This window comes from Leucoraja erinacea, chromosome 31 (assembly GCF_028641065.1).
Source record: "Leucoraja erinacea ecotype New England chromosome 31, Leri_hhj_1, whole genome shotgun sequence".
NCBI lineage: Eukaryota > Metazoa > Chordata > Chondrichthyes > Rajiformes > Rajidae > Leucoraja > Leucoraja erinaceus.
Window position 1 is genome coordinate 17,922,062 of NC_073407.1, and position 17,918 is coordinate 17,939,979.

At 42.2% G+C, this 17,918-nt stretch overlaps 1 protein-coding gene across 2 annotated transcripts; it reads right to left on the reverse strand.

Moving 5' to 3' along the window:
• Positions 1-378: 378 nt before the first annotated feature.
• On the reverse strand, positions 379-17,700 carry LOC129712017 (uncharacterized). 2 transcript variants are annotated; one of them, XM_055660138.1, is made up of 7 exons: positions 17,540-17,700; positions 16,001-16,074; positions 11,888-14,610; positions 10,157-10,501; positions 8,343-8,489; positions 6,828-6,947; positions 379-863 (listed from the first exon to the last, which is right to left on the reverse strand). In XM_055660138.1, the coding sequence occupies exons 1-7, from the start codon at positions 17,698-17,700 to the stop codon at positions 684-686; spliced, it is 3,750 nt and encodes a 1,249-aa protein (XP_055516113.1). In that variant the 3' UTR covers positions 379-683. The 2 variants fall into 2 exon arrangements, with proteins under 2 accessions (XP_055516113.1, XP_055516114.1); XM_055660139.1 differs by having other exon boundaries at positions 15,506-16,074; positions 17,540-17,558.
• Positions 17,701-17,918: the final 218 nt, after the last annotated feature.

Below are 17,918 nucleotides of genomic sequence, written 5' to 3' on the forward strand. Positions count from 1 at the left end.
AGAAAACAACCAGTAAACGCCTGCCTGACTAAACACTTAAGGTGAGCTACATGACTAAATTAAGTCATCCATCCAAAATGCATCTGTGGTAACGCTAATTTAGTGCCTTGGTGAATGATTCAGAAGAGAGAATAATCCATTCAGCACTCATTTCTGTTCAATTTCACAGAAGAGTTACATCTCTCAAAAGGCCATTTAGACTGTCAGGTTCATACCAGTTCTACCCAAGAGCAATCCTGGTACTTGCTCTTCTCGTAGCTTTGCACATTCTATTTCCTTAAAAATTAGATAAAGTCTCTGTCCTTCTACCATAAGTTTAAAATCCACGTGAGGAGCAGACTCAAAAAGTCAGGGCACCTCTTGTACCACAACATTCCCACATGGATTTTGTACAGTCCTTGTGGCAGACTTAAACCCACAACTTTCAACCTAGAAGTGGGTGCCCTGTGCTATAGTAAGGCCACTGCCAATGGATGGCCATCACCTTGCTTGTCAACTTCCAAGTTATACCATGTCCCCAGTGCAAATCAGGCCGTTATGTCCATTTGCTCAGCGTTAATTAAATTCCCTGGATTTAATTTTGCACATTAAGTGGTGATTATGAGCATTCTGAGAAACATTTTAACATCTGGTTCTTCATCTGGTGTTGCCAGTACATTGTCAATGATACATTGCCTGAAATTTCATGTGGTGGAGGTGATGAACTCTTGCTCGGCCAGCCTCTTGCTATAGATGGTGCTGAGAATATTTGCTGTGTCCTCAACCAGGATGTTAAAGATGTCCTCAGTTAGTCTCATCTTCACTGTGAGCTCATCAGCAGCATACTCCACCCAGTCACTCTCTTCTTCATGCAGTTCCTGAATCTAAACAGGAGAGTATTGTGAGAATACAGCACAGGAACACGTCCTTCAGCCCACCGTGCCCACACAGAACATGACTGATTAAATGATGCAGCATGGAAACAGGCCCTTCAGCACAGTCCCCACTGATTGTTGATCATCTGTTTACACTAGTTCCATGTTAACCCACTTTCCCCACCCACTCCCTCCCTGCAGGAGGAAACCAGAGCACCCGAAAGAAACTCACAGGTTCACATGGAGAATGTGCATTAGTGCCTCAGAATGTGCATCAGTCTACCCAGATAGCACCCAAAATCAGAATTAAACCCAGGTCTTTGGCGCTGTGAGGCAGCAGCTCTATCAGCTTTGCCACTATGCAACCCTTTATGACGCCAACCTGATTAATCCCGTCTGCTTGTACATTGTCCGTATCCCTGCCTTTTCATGTCTGTTCAGACGTCTCTAAAATATTGCTATTGTAAAGTAAAGTAAAGTAAGTTTATTTATATAGCATATTTTTAGTCAATTTGCATTGACCCCAAAGTGCTTTACATAAATTAAATAATGAGTTCCATTGTATCCGATTCCACCATCACTCCTGGTGGCACATTCTAGGCACCCAGCGCCCTGTGTCCAACCCAACCCCCCCCCCCCCCACGGACAAATAACTATCTACCCAATACCACTTTATAATCTTTACTGGACAAGGAATATCAGTTTACATGCGTTTCCATTTAGCTGGGGCAGTTTAGAACAGGTCAGAAGATCTCTGGTACATCAAGTATCACTCTTCACTCTGTCAGCAAGTCAGTAATCCACACAGAGCTCCAGTTAGATTGTTGCCCTATGCCCATCTTGGCAAAACATGAGCCAGGTACTCTGATTTTCCTACTCATTCACCCAGGAATACAAGCCGATTGTATCCCACTTCCACCAGCCGCACCCAATTTAGCATAGGCGTAGGAGTAATTTGATGCAGACAGTCCTATTCAGTACGAGTCATGGGACACCAGGTCATAATATAACTGGCACAGAAGTGGCCATCTCTGACAATGGTCAACTCACAGAAGAAATTGAAAGTGCTCTTTTAAGACTTGTGGTTAGAGCAAGACTTCAATGCTTGCATATATTTGGCTGGAGAGGCAATAGTTGGGGGTGGGGGGGGGGGGGGGGGGGGGGGGGGGGGGGGTTCCTGATCTGAAACGTGTCTGTCCATTCCCTCCACAAATGCTGCATGTCCTGCCGAGTTCCCTCCAGCACTTTGCGTTTTGCTTGAGGCCATAGAGTAACTTGCTCGTTTTATGGTTCAGGGTTGCAGCCACTGAATAAACTTGCTGATCATAAAGTACACAAAATAGTAGGATCAGTAGGACAGTACATGGAAACAGTTCTTACGGTCCAACAAATCCACATTATCCACCACCTGAGCAAACAGTTCTAATCACACCTTGTTCTTGTATTTCTTAAAAGGTTTTTTATTTTTCCCCGTGCAGCTAATCTCCTCAAAAGTCAAAAATAACAAGTACACATCGTAATCCTTAACCCTGAACGCATGACGTACAAGATTATTTATTTTAATATATGGCTGCCATGGAATCTGTCTTTACTCAATCTGCCCTGGCTGATTATTGTGTTGAGAACGGGTGCGACAATATCACCTTGTGACCAGCTCCACAAGAGCAGACGAATGGTGTGGCCTTGTCCATTTCCTATGCTTAGCTCAAACCTTCAGCACAAGGCCAGCCACTAATCAAATTGATGCATTTAAAATGATTCCCAATGGCAAGACATATCCATCAATTCCAAAAATAGGATCATGTGGCAGATTGAACATCCATTCAAGGACAATGGCAGCCATCGGTTTACAGACATCTGTGTTTAAAGGGTATTGTTTGTCAGTCAGCCTGGGGTGTAATTCTATTTTTCCAGAAATCTAATAGTTTTGTGCTGTGTATCTTTATGCTGTTATCAGTAAGAATAAAGGTGATTCAATGAAGCTGTATTTAGTGCTAAAAAAAACTCACATTGAATTGAAATTGAATGAAGTCAGCATTTGTGCCCTTTTGAACTTAGACTTTCAGCATTTTGCGGGAGCTGTAAATCCAATGTCACATTCTGAACTGAAGGTGGGGAGAGGGGAAGAGGGCTGCTCTTGCTGGGAGGCCAGAGGTGGTTTAGTGTAGTTTAGTTTATTGTCACATGTACCAAGGTACATTGAAAAGCTTTTGTCCCGTGCTAACCTTTCAGGACAAAGACTGGCCACGATTGCAACCGAGCCACCCACAGTATACAAATACATGGTGATGGAAATAATGTTTAGTGAAAGATAAGGTCCAGTATAATCCAATTTAAGATAGTCCGAGGGTTTCCAGTGAGGTAAATAGTAACTCGGAACCGCTCTCTAGTTGTAGGGAGGATGGTTCAGTTGCCTGACAGCAACTTGGGAAAAAAACTGTCCATGAATCTGGAGATGTGCCTTTTACACTTCTATACCTCTTGTTTGATGGAAGAGGGGAGAAAGAGTGGCCATGATTCTGTCCTCACATTATAGTGCAGTATTAGGTCGTCCATGTATTGAAAACTTCTCCGAAATGGCACACAATGGATAAAATAAATTAAGATTTATTTCACATGTAACTGAGCCAATGCTACTTCCCACTATTGAACAAAATCAGCACAACTCCTTGCCCATTGCAATATTGCTCATTGGCCAAGGTTGGCCAATTCCTATCTCTCTATAAATCCCAATCCTGCACCACAGCCACTTCACCTGGTTGAGACTGGACACTTATCAGCTGCTAGCCTTATCCACAAAAGTTGCGAGTATCCAGTTCAAGTTCTAAGATTTAGCAGAGAGGAACTGAAGATGGTTCTTCTCCCCTCCCCCTCCCCCATTGTTCAACAGTGCCCTTTAATGATTCATGGCGAGACCCTGGAAAAACATGGACCCCTTCCCATTTGTCCAGAGCTCTCTCAATGAATTGATGAAATTCATCACTGTCTTCAGCGCGACGGCACATTCATAAACTGGGCTTCTGGCACATAAATCATTTGAAACGTAGAAAGTACATTTAGAATAGTGCTGAGAATCTTGAGTCCATGCACTGGGAGCACGCAGAAGCCCAGCAAAAATGGTGAATGCGATGCACCATCTCCCAACTCACCCACTCAGCTGACATGTGAAGACCCACATCAACACTCAGCGGATGCAAGCCCAAGGTAGAAACCTGAGCTACAATGACTTCATTGCAGTTTTTGAGGTAGAAATGGAAGCAAGCCATCCTTGTTCCTAGGGGTCAACCAACCAAGAAGAAAGCTTCACCTCTGGCAACTGCAATGTTCGCACATTTCCTTTTCCTTTAAACAGAACCGTGCAACCCTTCTACCTTCAGTGAGGACTTCCCTTCAGGGTGGAGATAATTACCCCAGGAATTAGCTCAACTAATATGCTGTGTTGTGCTGGATTGCACCAATGCTTTGGTGTAAAGTACACCTGGCTAAGCCTGAAATGCATTTCTATTATTTTTATTTAAATGCAAAGAGGAATGGGCAGATGAGTAGCCATTTGGCCTAGAATGATTCCTTTTGTGTTTTAGATAAGGTAGTTGCATGGTGTTTTACACTGGGTAAATAGTACATTGTAGGCTCCGGTGTACTTTGTGTATCATGGAATACCAGTGAAATTGTTCATACTTCTCAGTAATACAACACAAAGCCACGTGTATTTTATTGCAATTGGGAAATATACACAAGCAGGGCAAACTCTGACTGCATTCAGTCAATTGTCCACAATTTACAAATAACTTTGAGAGTATGAATAGTTACAGATGGATCATGGCAAAGTTGGGGGGGGAGAGAGAGAAGCAAATGAATTATTTATTAGGAGGTACCGCTGCAATGATATCATAATGGACAATTCTCCTCACTACCAGCTGTTCCCAGAATTCTATTACGCTACACAAAGGCGGGCGTCCACAGACTGTCTGACTGCCTGAAACCAACAGAAGGCACAGAGAAAAGACAGGAGGAGACACTGGTTAATGCATTAAAACCCCTTTTACAAGTCCGAGTGCACAATTCATTTGTGTATGCAAGAGGCAGTTCAATCAGCTGCAGCAGTTTTAGATTTGTGGCCACGAGTGTTTAGTTTTAACTAGTTTTCTTTCCATTAGAGACTGATAAATTTAAGGTAATTATGTAATGGAATCATAGGGCGGTACAACACAAAACAGGTATTTCAGCCCACTTTGACCATGCTGGCCGATATCCATCAAAAACCTTTAATCTCCAAATATATCAGTCTAAATGTATTTTAAAAGTCATTTGCACATATTGTCAAGTCAAGTCCAGCAAAATGAATTGGGCCCTGCCTTCATGCAGCATATATTTACAGCAGATCAAGGGGTCATTCATTTGATTCTGTCCTCAACTGTCCACATCACGGAGGACATCATGTTAGAAGCTACAGAACCCAAGTGGAATAAACTCACAGGATATTTCTTGTGTATGCTGAAAATCATCGCTGGTAATTTTTATTTCTACAAACTTTGTTGCTGGCCAGATGGCGGCTTCTTTGAACTGATAACTGCAGCTGGCCGAGCACTCGATACTGACCCAACACTGCTGCTTACAATGCAGTCTGAAAACCACCTTTGGCCACTGGGCATGATTGATCTGTTACACATTTGAGGGGCGAGGGATTTCCCCATGAAGTTTTACACCACCCCAGCAGCATGCCCAGTAAGCAGGATTATTGGTAACACACACAGTTTGCATTTTAAAGGAAACTAGATCAAGTGGGACCCGTTGGGTCCCTGTCACACAGGAGGGCTGGTGCCCAAACGCAATATTCCACCACTCACCCATAGCCCCCAACTGCGCAGGCATGGCTGATGGGTTCCCATTGTGATGCCAGAGATGCCCATTGTGACGCGAGTCATGGCAACCCTTCACAACTGCGCCTCGCCATCCCTCTTCCTACCCCTATCCTACTCCATCCTCCCCTTCATCTCCCAACACTCCCTCCCCTTCACCCTCCCTCTTCTCTCCCCTCCCTCACATCACGTCTCCATCCCCCTCCTCTCAGTCACTCCCTCCCTCCATAACCCCACTCCCCTCCCTAAGGGGCTGTCCCACTGTGGCGACCTAATTGGCGAGTTTAGAAGAGTTTAGGAGAGTTTGAAAAAAAAATGTCATGTTGAAGACCTCCTTCGACTATGAAGACCAGCTTCGACTATGTTCGACTAGCTTTGGGAAAATTGGACACCGAATAGTGGAGAGTGAAGACCTCCGTCGATCTCCTTTGACCTCCCTTCGACCACGTTGAAGACTATCTACGACTACGTTTGACCATCTTCGATTACCTTTGACTACCCTCGATTACCTACGAATAACATGCCAACCTACTATGACCTACTTCGACTAATCCTACGAGTAAAAAAAAGTATTGATTTTTTCCATGGTGACCTTTTTATACTTGCTGGGCATTTTTCAAAATGTTGAAAAATACGCGTGCCCTAGCTGAGGCCTCGAGTACGCGGGGACTTCTCTCGAGCATGAGGAGAGTTACAAAGTCCTCCGAGGACCTTGTGTCGAACATGCTGCAAGTCAAGGGCAAACTCGCCAGAACTCGCGGATTTGGTCGCTGCAGTGGGACAGCCCCTTTATCTACCATCTTATCTTGGATGAAAGACTTGGGGAAAAAAAAATCTAAATCAACAATATATAAATCAATCTTATGGACGCATTTCTACCTCAAAGTATATTTGAAGCAAAGTATCTCTCATCTGCAACTTCTTCTTCGCTGGTTTCTCCAAGCGCCTACTATTTCTCCATTAGAAAGCTTTGCAACATTGAAATCGTCAACTATTCCAGTACTACAGGTACTTGGTGGACCAGCAAATGCAAATTTCATTTACATTTGAATGCGTTTCAATTAAGTTACAGAAACTACATGAATAAGATAACAGCCAGTAGCCACGTCCTTACCAGAATGATGTCCACCCGATCCCTTTTGCTCTTGTATTTGGTCAGCTTTTGTATTCTTCTCTTTTCTAGGTCATTTTGGTCCAGATTTAGTAACTTGGTCACCTTATCTTGGATGAAAGACTTGGAAAAAAATAATCTAAATCAACAATATATAAATCAATCTTAATGACACATTTCTACCTCAAAGTATCTTCGAAGCAAAGTGGCTCTCATCTGGAACAATAGGCATGAGCGTGCAGGCAGCATTCCTCCCAACATTTAAGGAGTGTTAGGACAAGTATTTAGATCACTAACACACAGAAGGATCCGGACCAAGTGCTGTAAATGGGATTAATATAGATAGGTGTCATGAGCCCTGTAGGCCAATGGTCTGACAACTCTATCACATAGTTTTCTGCTGCATTTAATACATGCTCATGTGACAGAACTGACTGAAATTATTAACAGTTGCTCCTTATTAATTACATTCACATACACAAATTTAGGACAAATCCAAAGGAACAAACTAAAGCCCAATTTATTCACAAACATCAAAGTGATGGAAGATGTCAATGAGATGGTATCAAGTGGCACACCCACCATTAAGCAGCTTATTTTTGCTAATCAGGGCTTCACACAATTTGGCTTCAGATCCCATCCCAGCCTTGGTCCAAACATGGAGCTAGAAGCTGCATTCCCCAGCCAGGTGTGAGTGACTACCCCTGGCATCAAGCAAACATCTAACTGAATGTGGCATCAAAAAAATCTTGGTAAATGGAGGTTACAAAAAGGAAGTTGGTGGCCAATTGTGGAAGCAAACTACCCAGCCCCAGAACATCACTGCAGAATTCCTCAGGGCTTCATTATCTTTGGTGACTTCATCAATAACCTACTTCCATCACGAGCGGAGATGTTCTCTGAGGACAGCACAATCTTTAGCTCGTGTAGGAAAGAACTACAGATGTTGGTTTAAATCGAGAAGGGTCTCGACCCAAAAACATCAGCCATTCCTTCTCTCCAGAGATGCTGCCTGACCTGCTGAGTTTTGTGCCTATCTACAATCTTTTTATCTCTATGGGTAACTCTTCAACAAATTAAACTGTCTCATCCTACATTCAGCAAAAGCAAGACTTGGGTGGCACAGTGGTTCAGCTGCCCCCTAACAGCACCAGAGACCTGGGTTCGATCCTGACCTTGGGTGCTGTCTGTATGGAGTTTGCACTATTCAATATAACTGAGTAGCTTTGTTCCGGGTGCTCTGGTTTCCCACAACGTCCCAAAGACATGTGGGTTTGCAAGTTAACTTGCCTCTGTAAATTCCCTCAAGTGTATGTGAAAGTGAGTTAACATGGAACTAAAGAGAGGTGTGGGTGGGGGTGGGGAGGAGAGAACAAGTGAGAGAGGGGTGGAGAACTTGGGAGAGTGTATGAGAGAATTAAGTGTCATTTCTATAGTCTTGCACAACCACAGACATTTTACAGCCAGCCACACATTTATAATTGGTATTCAATTGTTGCAAAGAAAACTAGTATTTACCGTCACTTCCATCTTATCATCTTTATTGAGAGAATGACCAGAATAGATTGAAGCACGAGACCTGGTTTTCATCCATGGATCTAGTTTTGGCTTTGGTTCTTTTATCAAGACATTTTGAAAAATATCAGATGTCAAATCAAAAATGGTCTATGAACAAAAATGGAGACAAAATAAGTTGAAGTCAACAAAAGTGCTGCTTATTTCAGATTATCAAAGTTCTAAAGAACTTTGAAAGAAACCAAGTCACATTCTAAGCCACAAATAAACCAAGACACTCTTGTCATTAAGCGGAAAGAGTGCAGAAAGGATTTACGAGGATGTTGCCAGGACTCGAGGGTCTGAGTTAGAGGGAGAGGTTGGGCAGGTTAGGACTTTATTTCTTGAAGCGCTGGAGGCTGAGGGATAACCTTATAGAGGTGTACAAAATCATTGAGGGAATAGATAGGGTGAATGTACAATGTGCTTTATCCAGGGTAGAGGAATCAAGAATCAGAGGGCATAGGTTTCAGGTGAGAAGGGAAAGATTTAACGAAAACCTAAGGGGCAACTTTTTCCCCACAAAGCGTGGTGGGTATATGGAACGAGCTGCCAGAGAAAGTAATTGAGGCAGGTACAATAACATCATTTCAAAAACACTTGGACAGGTAGAAGAGTAGATACAGTTTAAAGAGAGATGGACCAAAAGTGGGCAGAAGAGACTTGCTTAGATAGGGCATCTTGGTCAGCATAACATGGGTTGAAGGGCCTGTTTCTCTGCTGTATAACTTGATTCACATTCTCCCACCAGTATCCTGGCTGCTGAAACCATGGTTGCCCCAGTTTGGTGTCATTGCTTTTAATTTATGTGACTATTTCTTGTGTTTTCAGGTCTTTTCATTTGGCAGTAACAGAAGGGATCTTGGCATTTGCAGCCAGTAATCTTAGTTACTTTAGTCGCAGAGTTACTCCTAAACAGTTTATGTGGTAAAATATCAAGTGATGGAGGAGCTCAATGGGTCAGGCAGCCTTTGCGAAGGATATGGATGGGGGGGCATTTCATGTTAGGAATCTTCTTCGCACTGAAGGGTTCCTTCAGGTTGAATCAGTTTGAAGAAGGGTCCCGACCTGAAACATCATCTGTCCATTCTCTCTGTAGATAATACCTGACCCGTTGAGTTCATCCAGCAGTTTGTGTTTTGCTCAAGATTCCCGCATCTGTACTTCCCAGTGCCTCATTGTTTGTGTGGTGTCTGCTGAGAAGTAAATAACAGCTGGATTAAAGTCTACATCTTCATTTAAAACAGCAGCTTTGTAATTTTTAGAACCACACGAGATGGAAGGAAGCCTCTATTTAAGAAGGCCGCCTTTCTGAGAGTGGTTCCATTTCAGTACTGCACTGGGGAATCATCTCAAAATGTGCTCAGGTCCCTGGAGTGAGATGTACAACAACAACAACAACAACAACAACAACAAGAGGAGGAAGAGAGTCTTTACTGGACCACATCTCGACAGAGTCACCAACCTAGTACTTGTCTTTATTCCTAAAACAGAATATGTCATACGATTCAATTCCTCAGAAACAACAGCAAAATAGATAGTGTGGAAACTGGAGACCTTTTATTTTGTGGGGTTTTTCCCAACTGATCTGTGACAATGCTTATGCTCCACATGAACCACTTCCTGCTCAGATAACTACCTGCATCAACATCTTCTCTCCCTTTTGTTCTACCTGAATTATCTGTACATTTTCTGTGTGATGTCTCATGTCCTCAGGCTGACCCAACTGCAAGAGGCTCCGGACCTGGAGAGATGTCACCCACCCTCATGACATTCACCTGTTTATATACTCTCTTGCATTTTTCATCAGCATCCATTTCATCAATATCCTTATCCTTCTGCCACTCCAGCACATTGATCTCATTGCCAACTTGATGCTGGCCACGTTGGGTCCACAGGGCATCGACAGTGTTTCCAGCCAGATGTCGAACGTCTGTGAAGTTATGAGGCACAACAAACACGGTTTCCTCCGTCCGCCTCTGGGGAACAGAACACCAACAGTCCAACAGAAACATCTGTCCATGGGTCTTCGTGCCCAGGAAGGGCTGTGGCGCATTCAGCTCTTTATTATCTACATCCTGGCTGCTTTCACAAATCCGCTCGTGATGCATCATTTTACATGGCTATTGAGATTAAACAAATGCAAGGAACAGTAAGTCTGAATTGAATTGAAAGACTACATTAATAAAGTCATATTTTCATGAACAAATGCAAGAATTGCAGGGGTGTGGATTACAATAGAGTGAGGAAGCGGAAATGAATAGGTAACAGCAGAGCAGCCAGTGAGTGATGGCACAATCTAACGGCTGTGGAAAAATGACCAGAAAGTGTGTATAATCCAACCTGTTAGTTGAGATAATAAATATTGGTTGGAAAACAGGGGACAACACTCCTACTTTAGTTTGAAATTACACTATGTATTTTGTTCATGAACCCCCAAGGAGTGAAGACAAGACATTAGTTTCATGTCTCATCAGAAAGCCAGACTCTCTGACTGTGCAGTAACCACTCAGGACCATACGGAGTCATACCCTAGATTGTGTGCTCAAATCATAGGACTAGGATTAGAGTTATCTTCGATCTGGAGATGGGAAATCACAGTTTGTTTAGTTTAGAGATACAGCGTGAAAACAGGCTCCTCAGCCCACACCGACCATTGATCACCCATACACTAGTTCTACGTCCTACACACTAGGGACAATTTACAGAAGCCAATTAATCTACAAACTTGCATGTCTTTGGAATGTGGATGGAAACCGAGCGTACAAGCTCTGCACAGACAGCACCAAAGTCAGGATCGAACACGGGTCTCACACATTCCGAGTCAGCTCCACCACTGTGCTGCCCTAACTCAATGGCATGGTTCAAGATGTCATATTGGTCCAATGAACATTTTAATTTTACATTTAATGGAAAGGCTCCAAATACTTTTATGTAGAAATGCAGGGGAAAGTAAAATCAAAGGCCAAATTAATAGGTTTATTGATACATAACAGCAGTTACATATGGAAATTAGCTACCTAATCCAAACCATCAGTTTCCTATAAACAGCAAATCTGTTTTAAATTCAAGGGAGAATGCTAGGAAACAGAGATATCCTGGGGTTCTTGAGATCTTTTATGTCTACTTAAATCACTCTGAAAGACTGAAAGGTGTACGGTCCAGGAGACAATAAAATATTGTTCAATAATATTCTGGAAGATTGCAAAACATTAAAGCATGCCACGTGGAGGAAGCAATTAATTCCACTCTGCCTTTGCCAATTCTTTGAAAGGGCTGCTTAATTGGTCCAACACACTTTCCTTCCCAACAGCATCAAATTTTTCCTTTACACAAATTCACGTAATTCTTCTTTGAAGGCAACTGTTAAATCTGCTTCCAGTAATACCCTTTGATGCACAGCATTCCAGATTGGAAGTTGTTGTGTGAAAGTTTCCCTTCTCCCCTCTTTTGCAGTTAATTATTTTGAAACACGTATTTATATATATACAAATTATACCAGTACTCACAGTCAAACATTCTCGTGCAGGCCAAGGGCAGAGAATTAATTTTGCTTCTCTGTTTCCAATGTGTTTTTCCTTGATTTTTTCGTATTCTTTCGTGGCTTCATCTATGATTTCCGTGATTACATTTTGGGTCACTTTTTCTATGGATTCATGGCTCCATCCTGTTGGTGCAATTCTAATTTTATCTTGCAGTTGCACACAGTCAATGCTGAGGTGGTCAGTAACACCTTTGTTCATTTTGTCATGACCTATCTGTCCTTTAACTGGTCGAGAGTTTTGCCAACTCAGTTCAGAACATAGCTTGATTTGATGCTTCTCTTGGGTGCACTGATATTCCAGGTCTCCGGAGCTGGTCACTTCACCCAAAGTTCCTTCCACCAGATGTTCTACGAGATACTCTTCAACATCATTCACCGACTGCTCATTGTCTTTGCCCACAAGGTGATGCTGAACTAAAGTGCAGACTAAAGCTTCTGAATTAAGATGAGTATCTAAGTCCAAATTTGCCTCCACTTCAGCACACAGCAAATTCTGAGAACCTGCAAAAGATTCTACTGCCTTCGCACACTCCAAAATTACCCGTTCCAGCTCAAGATCATTGCCTTGGTCTGAAATCAGCCTGTTGTCACTAGCCTGAGAGGCAACACTTTTCTTTTTTACCTCCTCGGGCTCCTCTTCAAAAGAATGAGCTTGGCTCAAACTATCATCTAGATCTCCTAGGTTTTGCAGAGGGATCCCTTCAGAGAATGAGTCTTCACTATTAGACACATCAGTATTTCCATCAGAATTATCCCATCGGTGGGGAAGCTGTTCTGTAGTAACAAAATTATCACATTTCTCTATGCATTCCATGTATTTCAGTCTACAGGAGGTTTTGTCATGACCTCCTTCTGCTTTATCCAGTTCTGCAGCATCAAATAGTGCGTGTCCTTTAAACTTTAAAGAATCAGGCTCCTTATTATCTACCAGCATTTGTTCTCCTATAGTAAAAAACCTTAAATGATTGACCAATTCTCCTTCTGTTTGAGATTGGTGGATACTTGAGGGCTCCAACAAGAGGTGATCTCCACAAAATTGTGTGGAGGTTTCCTTGCCTCGACTTGTTCTGAGGGGGCAATTGCCTTTCCTACCCTCCACCATTTCTTCGACAGGCGGAGGAGGAAAGCGATGGAGATCATCAGTGTCCATCCTGCAGTTTTTATCACTCGGCGAAGATTTGCATTTGAAAGAGTTGCCAGCAGATGATGGTGCTATGTCTCCAATGTCATATTCTCGTGGTGGAGATGGAAGCTCTTCCCTTAGGTAGATCAGTTCTTCAGGTGGCGGAGGAAATTCTTCAGTTTCAAATGCGATATTAGCCTCAGCAGGAGGTGAGGAGACTTCTGTTTCAAATAGTATTAATTCGTCAAATAGAGAATTCAACTCCTTCATACTGAGCATTTTATATTCTTCCATTGGAGCTGGCAGATCCTCAGTTATGAATGAGATTTCTGACACAGGAGATACCTGTTGCTTCTGAGTCAGTGAGTCAATGAGTGGAATGGCCAAGAGTTCCTTTTTGCTACTGGGCTTTGAAACTGTCAATAAATCTTGCTGACTGCATAATACTCCTTCAGCATTTAAAAAAGGCAATGCAACACTTCTAGATTCAATACCTTCAGTGAGAGGTGCCTGATGTTTGCTAGGCAAGGATACCTCTTCAACCACTTCACTTCTTAATGAATTTACTTCTTGTGGTAAAGATGGGAATGTATCATTTCCACACAAAGTATCTTTCACAAACAATTGCACTTCCCTTTTCCCCAGTTGGAGTTGATCCATGCAATTTGACTTATCTTCGGAGCTGGAAACGCCATCAATAAATGAAAGGAAGTTAACTGGGGAAATAGCTTCTGCAGTGCTGGAATCTCTAATAGAAGACTGCTGACAACCTGCCGAACCTGTATTCTCTTTCAGCAAGCAGCTGCTTTGCAATGTAAATGAACCTAAAGCTTGTTCACAGATGGGTGTTTGAGCAGCCATCATCTCCTTGCTTGCAGGTTTGTTTGGTCTTATCTCGAAAGCAGGCTGCTGAATAGAGGAAGGTGCGAAACCAGACATATTGGCAGAAAGAATGGGAATTCCTAACTTATTTTCTTTGACGTCTTCTGCATTCACGACAACAGTACTTGAGTGATTTTTTTCAGATTCCTCCCCTTGGTCTGGTTTCAGTTTGGTATTGCTATTTACCATATGCCAACAGGAGGTCTGTGAAGAATGATTTGCTGCCTTGGTTGGAAGGTTGCTCCAAAAATCACTTGTGTTCGATAGTGACTTCACTTGAAACAATGGTTCCCTCTGTTTTGATGGAAATATGGCTGCATTTTGATCAATATAACATTTTCTAGGTAATTGGTCATTGTTGCTTTTGGTTCTATAGCAAGCTGAATAGTTGGACTCATTGCATTGTAGTGTCTCTTCCTTGGAGTTGGTGGGTGGGCCAGGTGGCATAATGACATTATCCAAATTGTCAGATGACTCTGGATTGACACACAGTTGCACAGCTATGCGATGGTTTTCTTCACTCTGCGTCTTGTCCATGGGATTGGGAGGAGGAGGATGATGCTGGAGCTTGAAGCCACAGGTTAACTTTTTGTCAAAATCAGATCTACCAGGCAAGGGTAAATCCTCAGCTCCAGCTATTTCTTGTGATTTCCATGCCTTTGCCACATCTCTAGCCGCCTCGTCTGAAATGATAATGAGATGATGATAAAACCACGTTCAACCTCTCGTACTCACATAATCTGCGAGGCTCTTATAGTGCTCTAACACTGTGGCCAGTTGGTTCAAACAGGTTTCTGTGTTGAATCCCATGGTCAATTTCTTCATTAAAAATAGCACATGTAACAATTGTTACAAGAGTGATTGGCTTGGAACTTGCAGGCCCAGAACTCAAACCTGACCTTAGGAAAAGCAGCCCAGAAAGGTTTGGTGGAATTATGAGCACTGATTTATCCAATTTCACTGTTACTCTGAATGCACAGCCTCAAAGAGCAGATGTGGCCTTAAGACAGATTTATTGCCAGTTTGAAGATATTTCAAAGGTTGAACAACATAAAGTAACAAGGAACTATAGGCAGGCACGGGTTATTGATTGGGGACGATCAGCCATGGTCACAATGAATGCCGGTGCTGGCTCGAAGGGCCGAATGGCCTCCTCCTGCACCTATTTTCAATGTTTTATGTTTTTATATCTGAAATCATTGTTTGCAGATAAACTAAACATTAAAAAGATGTTTGGACAGCGCCACGGATGGGAAAGATTCAGAGGGATTCAAGTCAAATAAATGTGCCCAACTTAGACAGGCATCTTGGTAGGTGTCAACAATTTGGGTCTGTTTCCGTGCTGTATGACTCTAAATACAAAGAATGTCACATGGCACAGGGATCAAAGAGAAAACTGGAAACAAAGGTTATACCACAAGATCTCCTTAAAAAAAATAAAGCAGTTTTAAAATCTTAATTTGAGTGAATGTGACACACAAATGCAATCGGATATAGGAGAGTGTAGCCCAGGAACACGATCAGTGGTCCACAATTTCTCTGCCAAACATAATGCTAAAATAAACTAATCTCATCTACCTGCATACGGTCCACACCCCTCCATTCCCTGAATATCCATGTTAATGTTCAATTTTCAGGGCTAGAGTTATTATTCAGCTGTAATTGTGAAATGGGACTCCATTAAAAAATTAGTTTCTCAGGATTAAACAATGCTTAATATTTTTTTTAAAGACACAAAGTGCTGAAATAACTCAGCAAGTCAGACAGCATTTCTGGAGAACATGGGTAGGTAATATTTTGGGTCAGGACCCTCTATCTCCTCGTTTACCGTTAAATATTTTAAACTGCTTTTACAGCAAAGGTATACGATAAATTTACATCATATAATTAATCCTGTGCTGAATGTATCTGCAAATTGTACACGGTCATGAAACAAACATCTAAAGCACCTTCCAACTTGGTGTTGAACTAAAACTCAATGATGCCAGAAGCTGCCAACGACTTAAATCAAGAATGGCATTGTGCTTCACAGTCGAAACAACCACATATTCCAGTCCACTCAGTGTGCCCTACCTTGTGTTGATGCCAAGTCCTGTGACTGAACTATCATAGCGCCTCGTGTTACTGAACGCTGAAGAAGATTGGATCTGGGTGGAAGTAGACATTTTTTCATTAATAACTGCTCAGAAGCATCTTCAGTTCCAGCTCAGTCTTGGTGTTATTTTGTTCTGGGCATAGGGATGTGCAGCAGACACTAAATGTACTGCTTTTGGGAGGGATGTGCATGCAAACATCCATTACATTATGAAACAATCACTCGCAAACAATATTACACTATCCATTATTTGAGTGTAGGGGGAGTGAGGGGATTGGATGGAGGAGGCCCACGCCTGCCTGCCCTCACTTCACTGGTCAAAGATAAATTGCAAAGCTTCAAGCAAGGGGTTGGGATAGGTAGCGTGCTTAAAAACGTTTACAGTTCTCTTTATGTGTTATAATAATTCTGTGCTTTAAAGGAGGTTGGAGCTGAGCATGTGTAACTGATACTCACTGCAGTCTATTTTAGTCAGATTCTGTTCTTTGCTGTCAAAGGACAAATGGCAATGGTAAAATAATAAAATAAGGTCGAAAGAGTAACAGGACATTTGCTTATCTGTAATGGTGTGGAATTGGGCTGTGTTTACTCTGCTGTGTATTTCAGAGGTGCATGATTTATATTTGTTATAAGACCATTTGGAAGAAGGAGAATTTCCTAAAGTGCTTGCTACAGTACACAGTACATTAAAGGGAAATTCTGTATATAAGGAGCAGATGTGTCCTTGTTCATTGAGCAATCTCCTAGGTTGCTCCCAGTGATCACTGTATTTGGCGCTCTTAAATAAAGTCTTGATTGTCCAACCCGATCGTTGTGTTGTATTTTAAAGTTGTCTTTAACACACTCCACATTACAACTAGTTTGAATTTTTTTTTTTTTTTTTACTTCTCTTGTCCACTTTTTTCCCCTTTGGTTCTCTGTGCCTTTTTTGTCCCTACTCATTTTCTTCACTCATCTTTCTCATTTTGGTTCCTCCTGCTCTGCTCCCTGCAAACCGCTCATCCTTTTTCAGCCAGGATGCAAATGGGAAGAGAGCAGAGGACCATAACATACAAAGACATCAAAGTCACGCTCAGGAACTTAAATATGCCCATCTTTGACAAAGTGTTTTAAATGCACAACATGTCTTCAATGTGTTCAAAGATAACTGGGCAGTAGCCTATTTCTACTGACTCCATGCATGCCCCTGACCTGATCACAATCTGTGGCTTTTCAAGTAAACAGTTAAGGGACAGCAAGCTACGGCAGGAGTCCCAGCTGAATTTGTCCTTGGTCCTTTTTCCAAGGCAAGGAGTTAGACAGCACAGACAAGTCGCCATGGCAACTGGTAACCACGATCCCATGGTAGCACGTTCCAAATGCAACGCCATCAATTGCCCCCTTTACAGGTCAGATATCAATACAAAAATTGGATAAATATTATAGCTCCATTTGGGAATTGGTATTGCCTGCCACATTTTGAAGAAAAACTTAATCTATATGTAGTCTTTAATTTTTTTTTTCTATAATCTCTATACCTCTGCAGCCAACGTAAATCCACGTGTGACTTGTACTGAGCTGCAGCAGGGATTTTAATTTGAGGTTTTTGAATCTGGTTGACATCAGGGTCCGAATTCAGTTCAGCTTTTGTCCTACGGATAAACTCATCGTAAGCCTGCAATAAAAACAGCAGGAACATGAGAGTCAGAATCACTGGGCAAGTTATCAAACTTAGACAGAAGAAACAGTTCAGAGCAAATAAATACGTCAGTCAGGTGCCATTTTAGACAACTACCACTCTGAATCCGATTGGCCTTTGAATATTCGCCGCAATCACTCAACTTAAAGCCATTCAAATCAATAGGTTCTAAGTAAGTAGGAGTCTTAAATGCAATTTGCTTTAACCACTTCACAGAA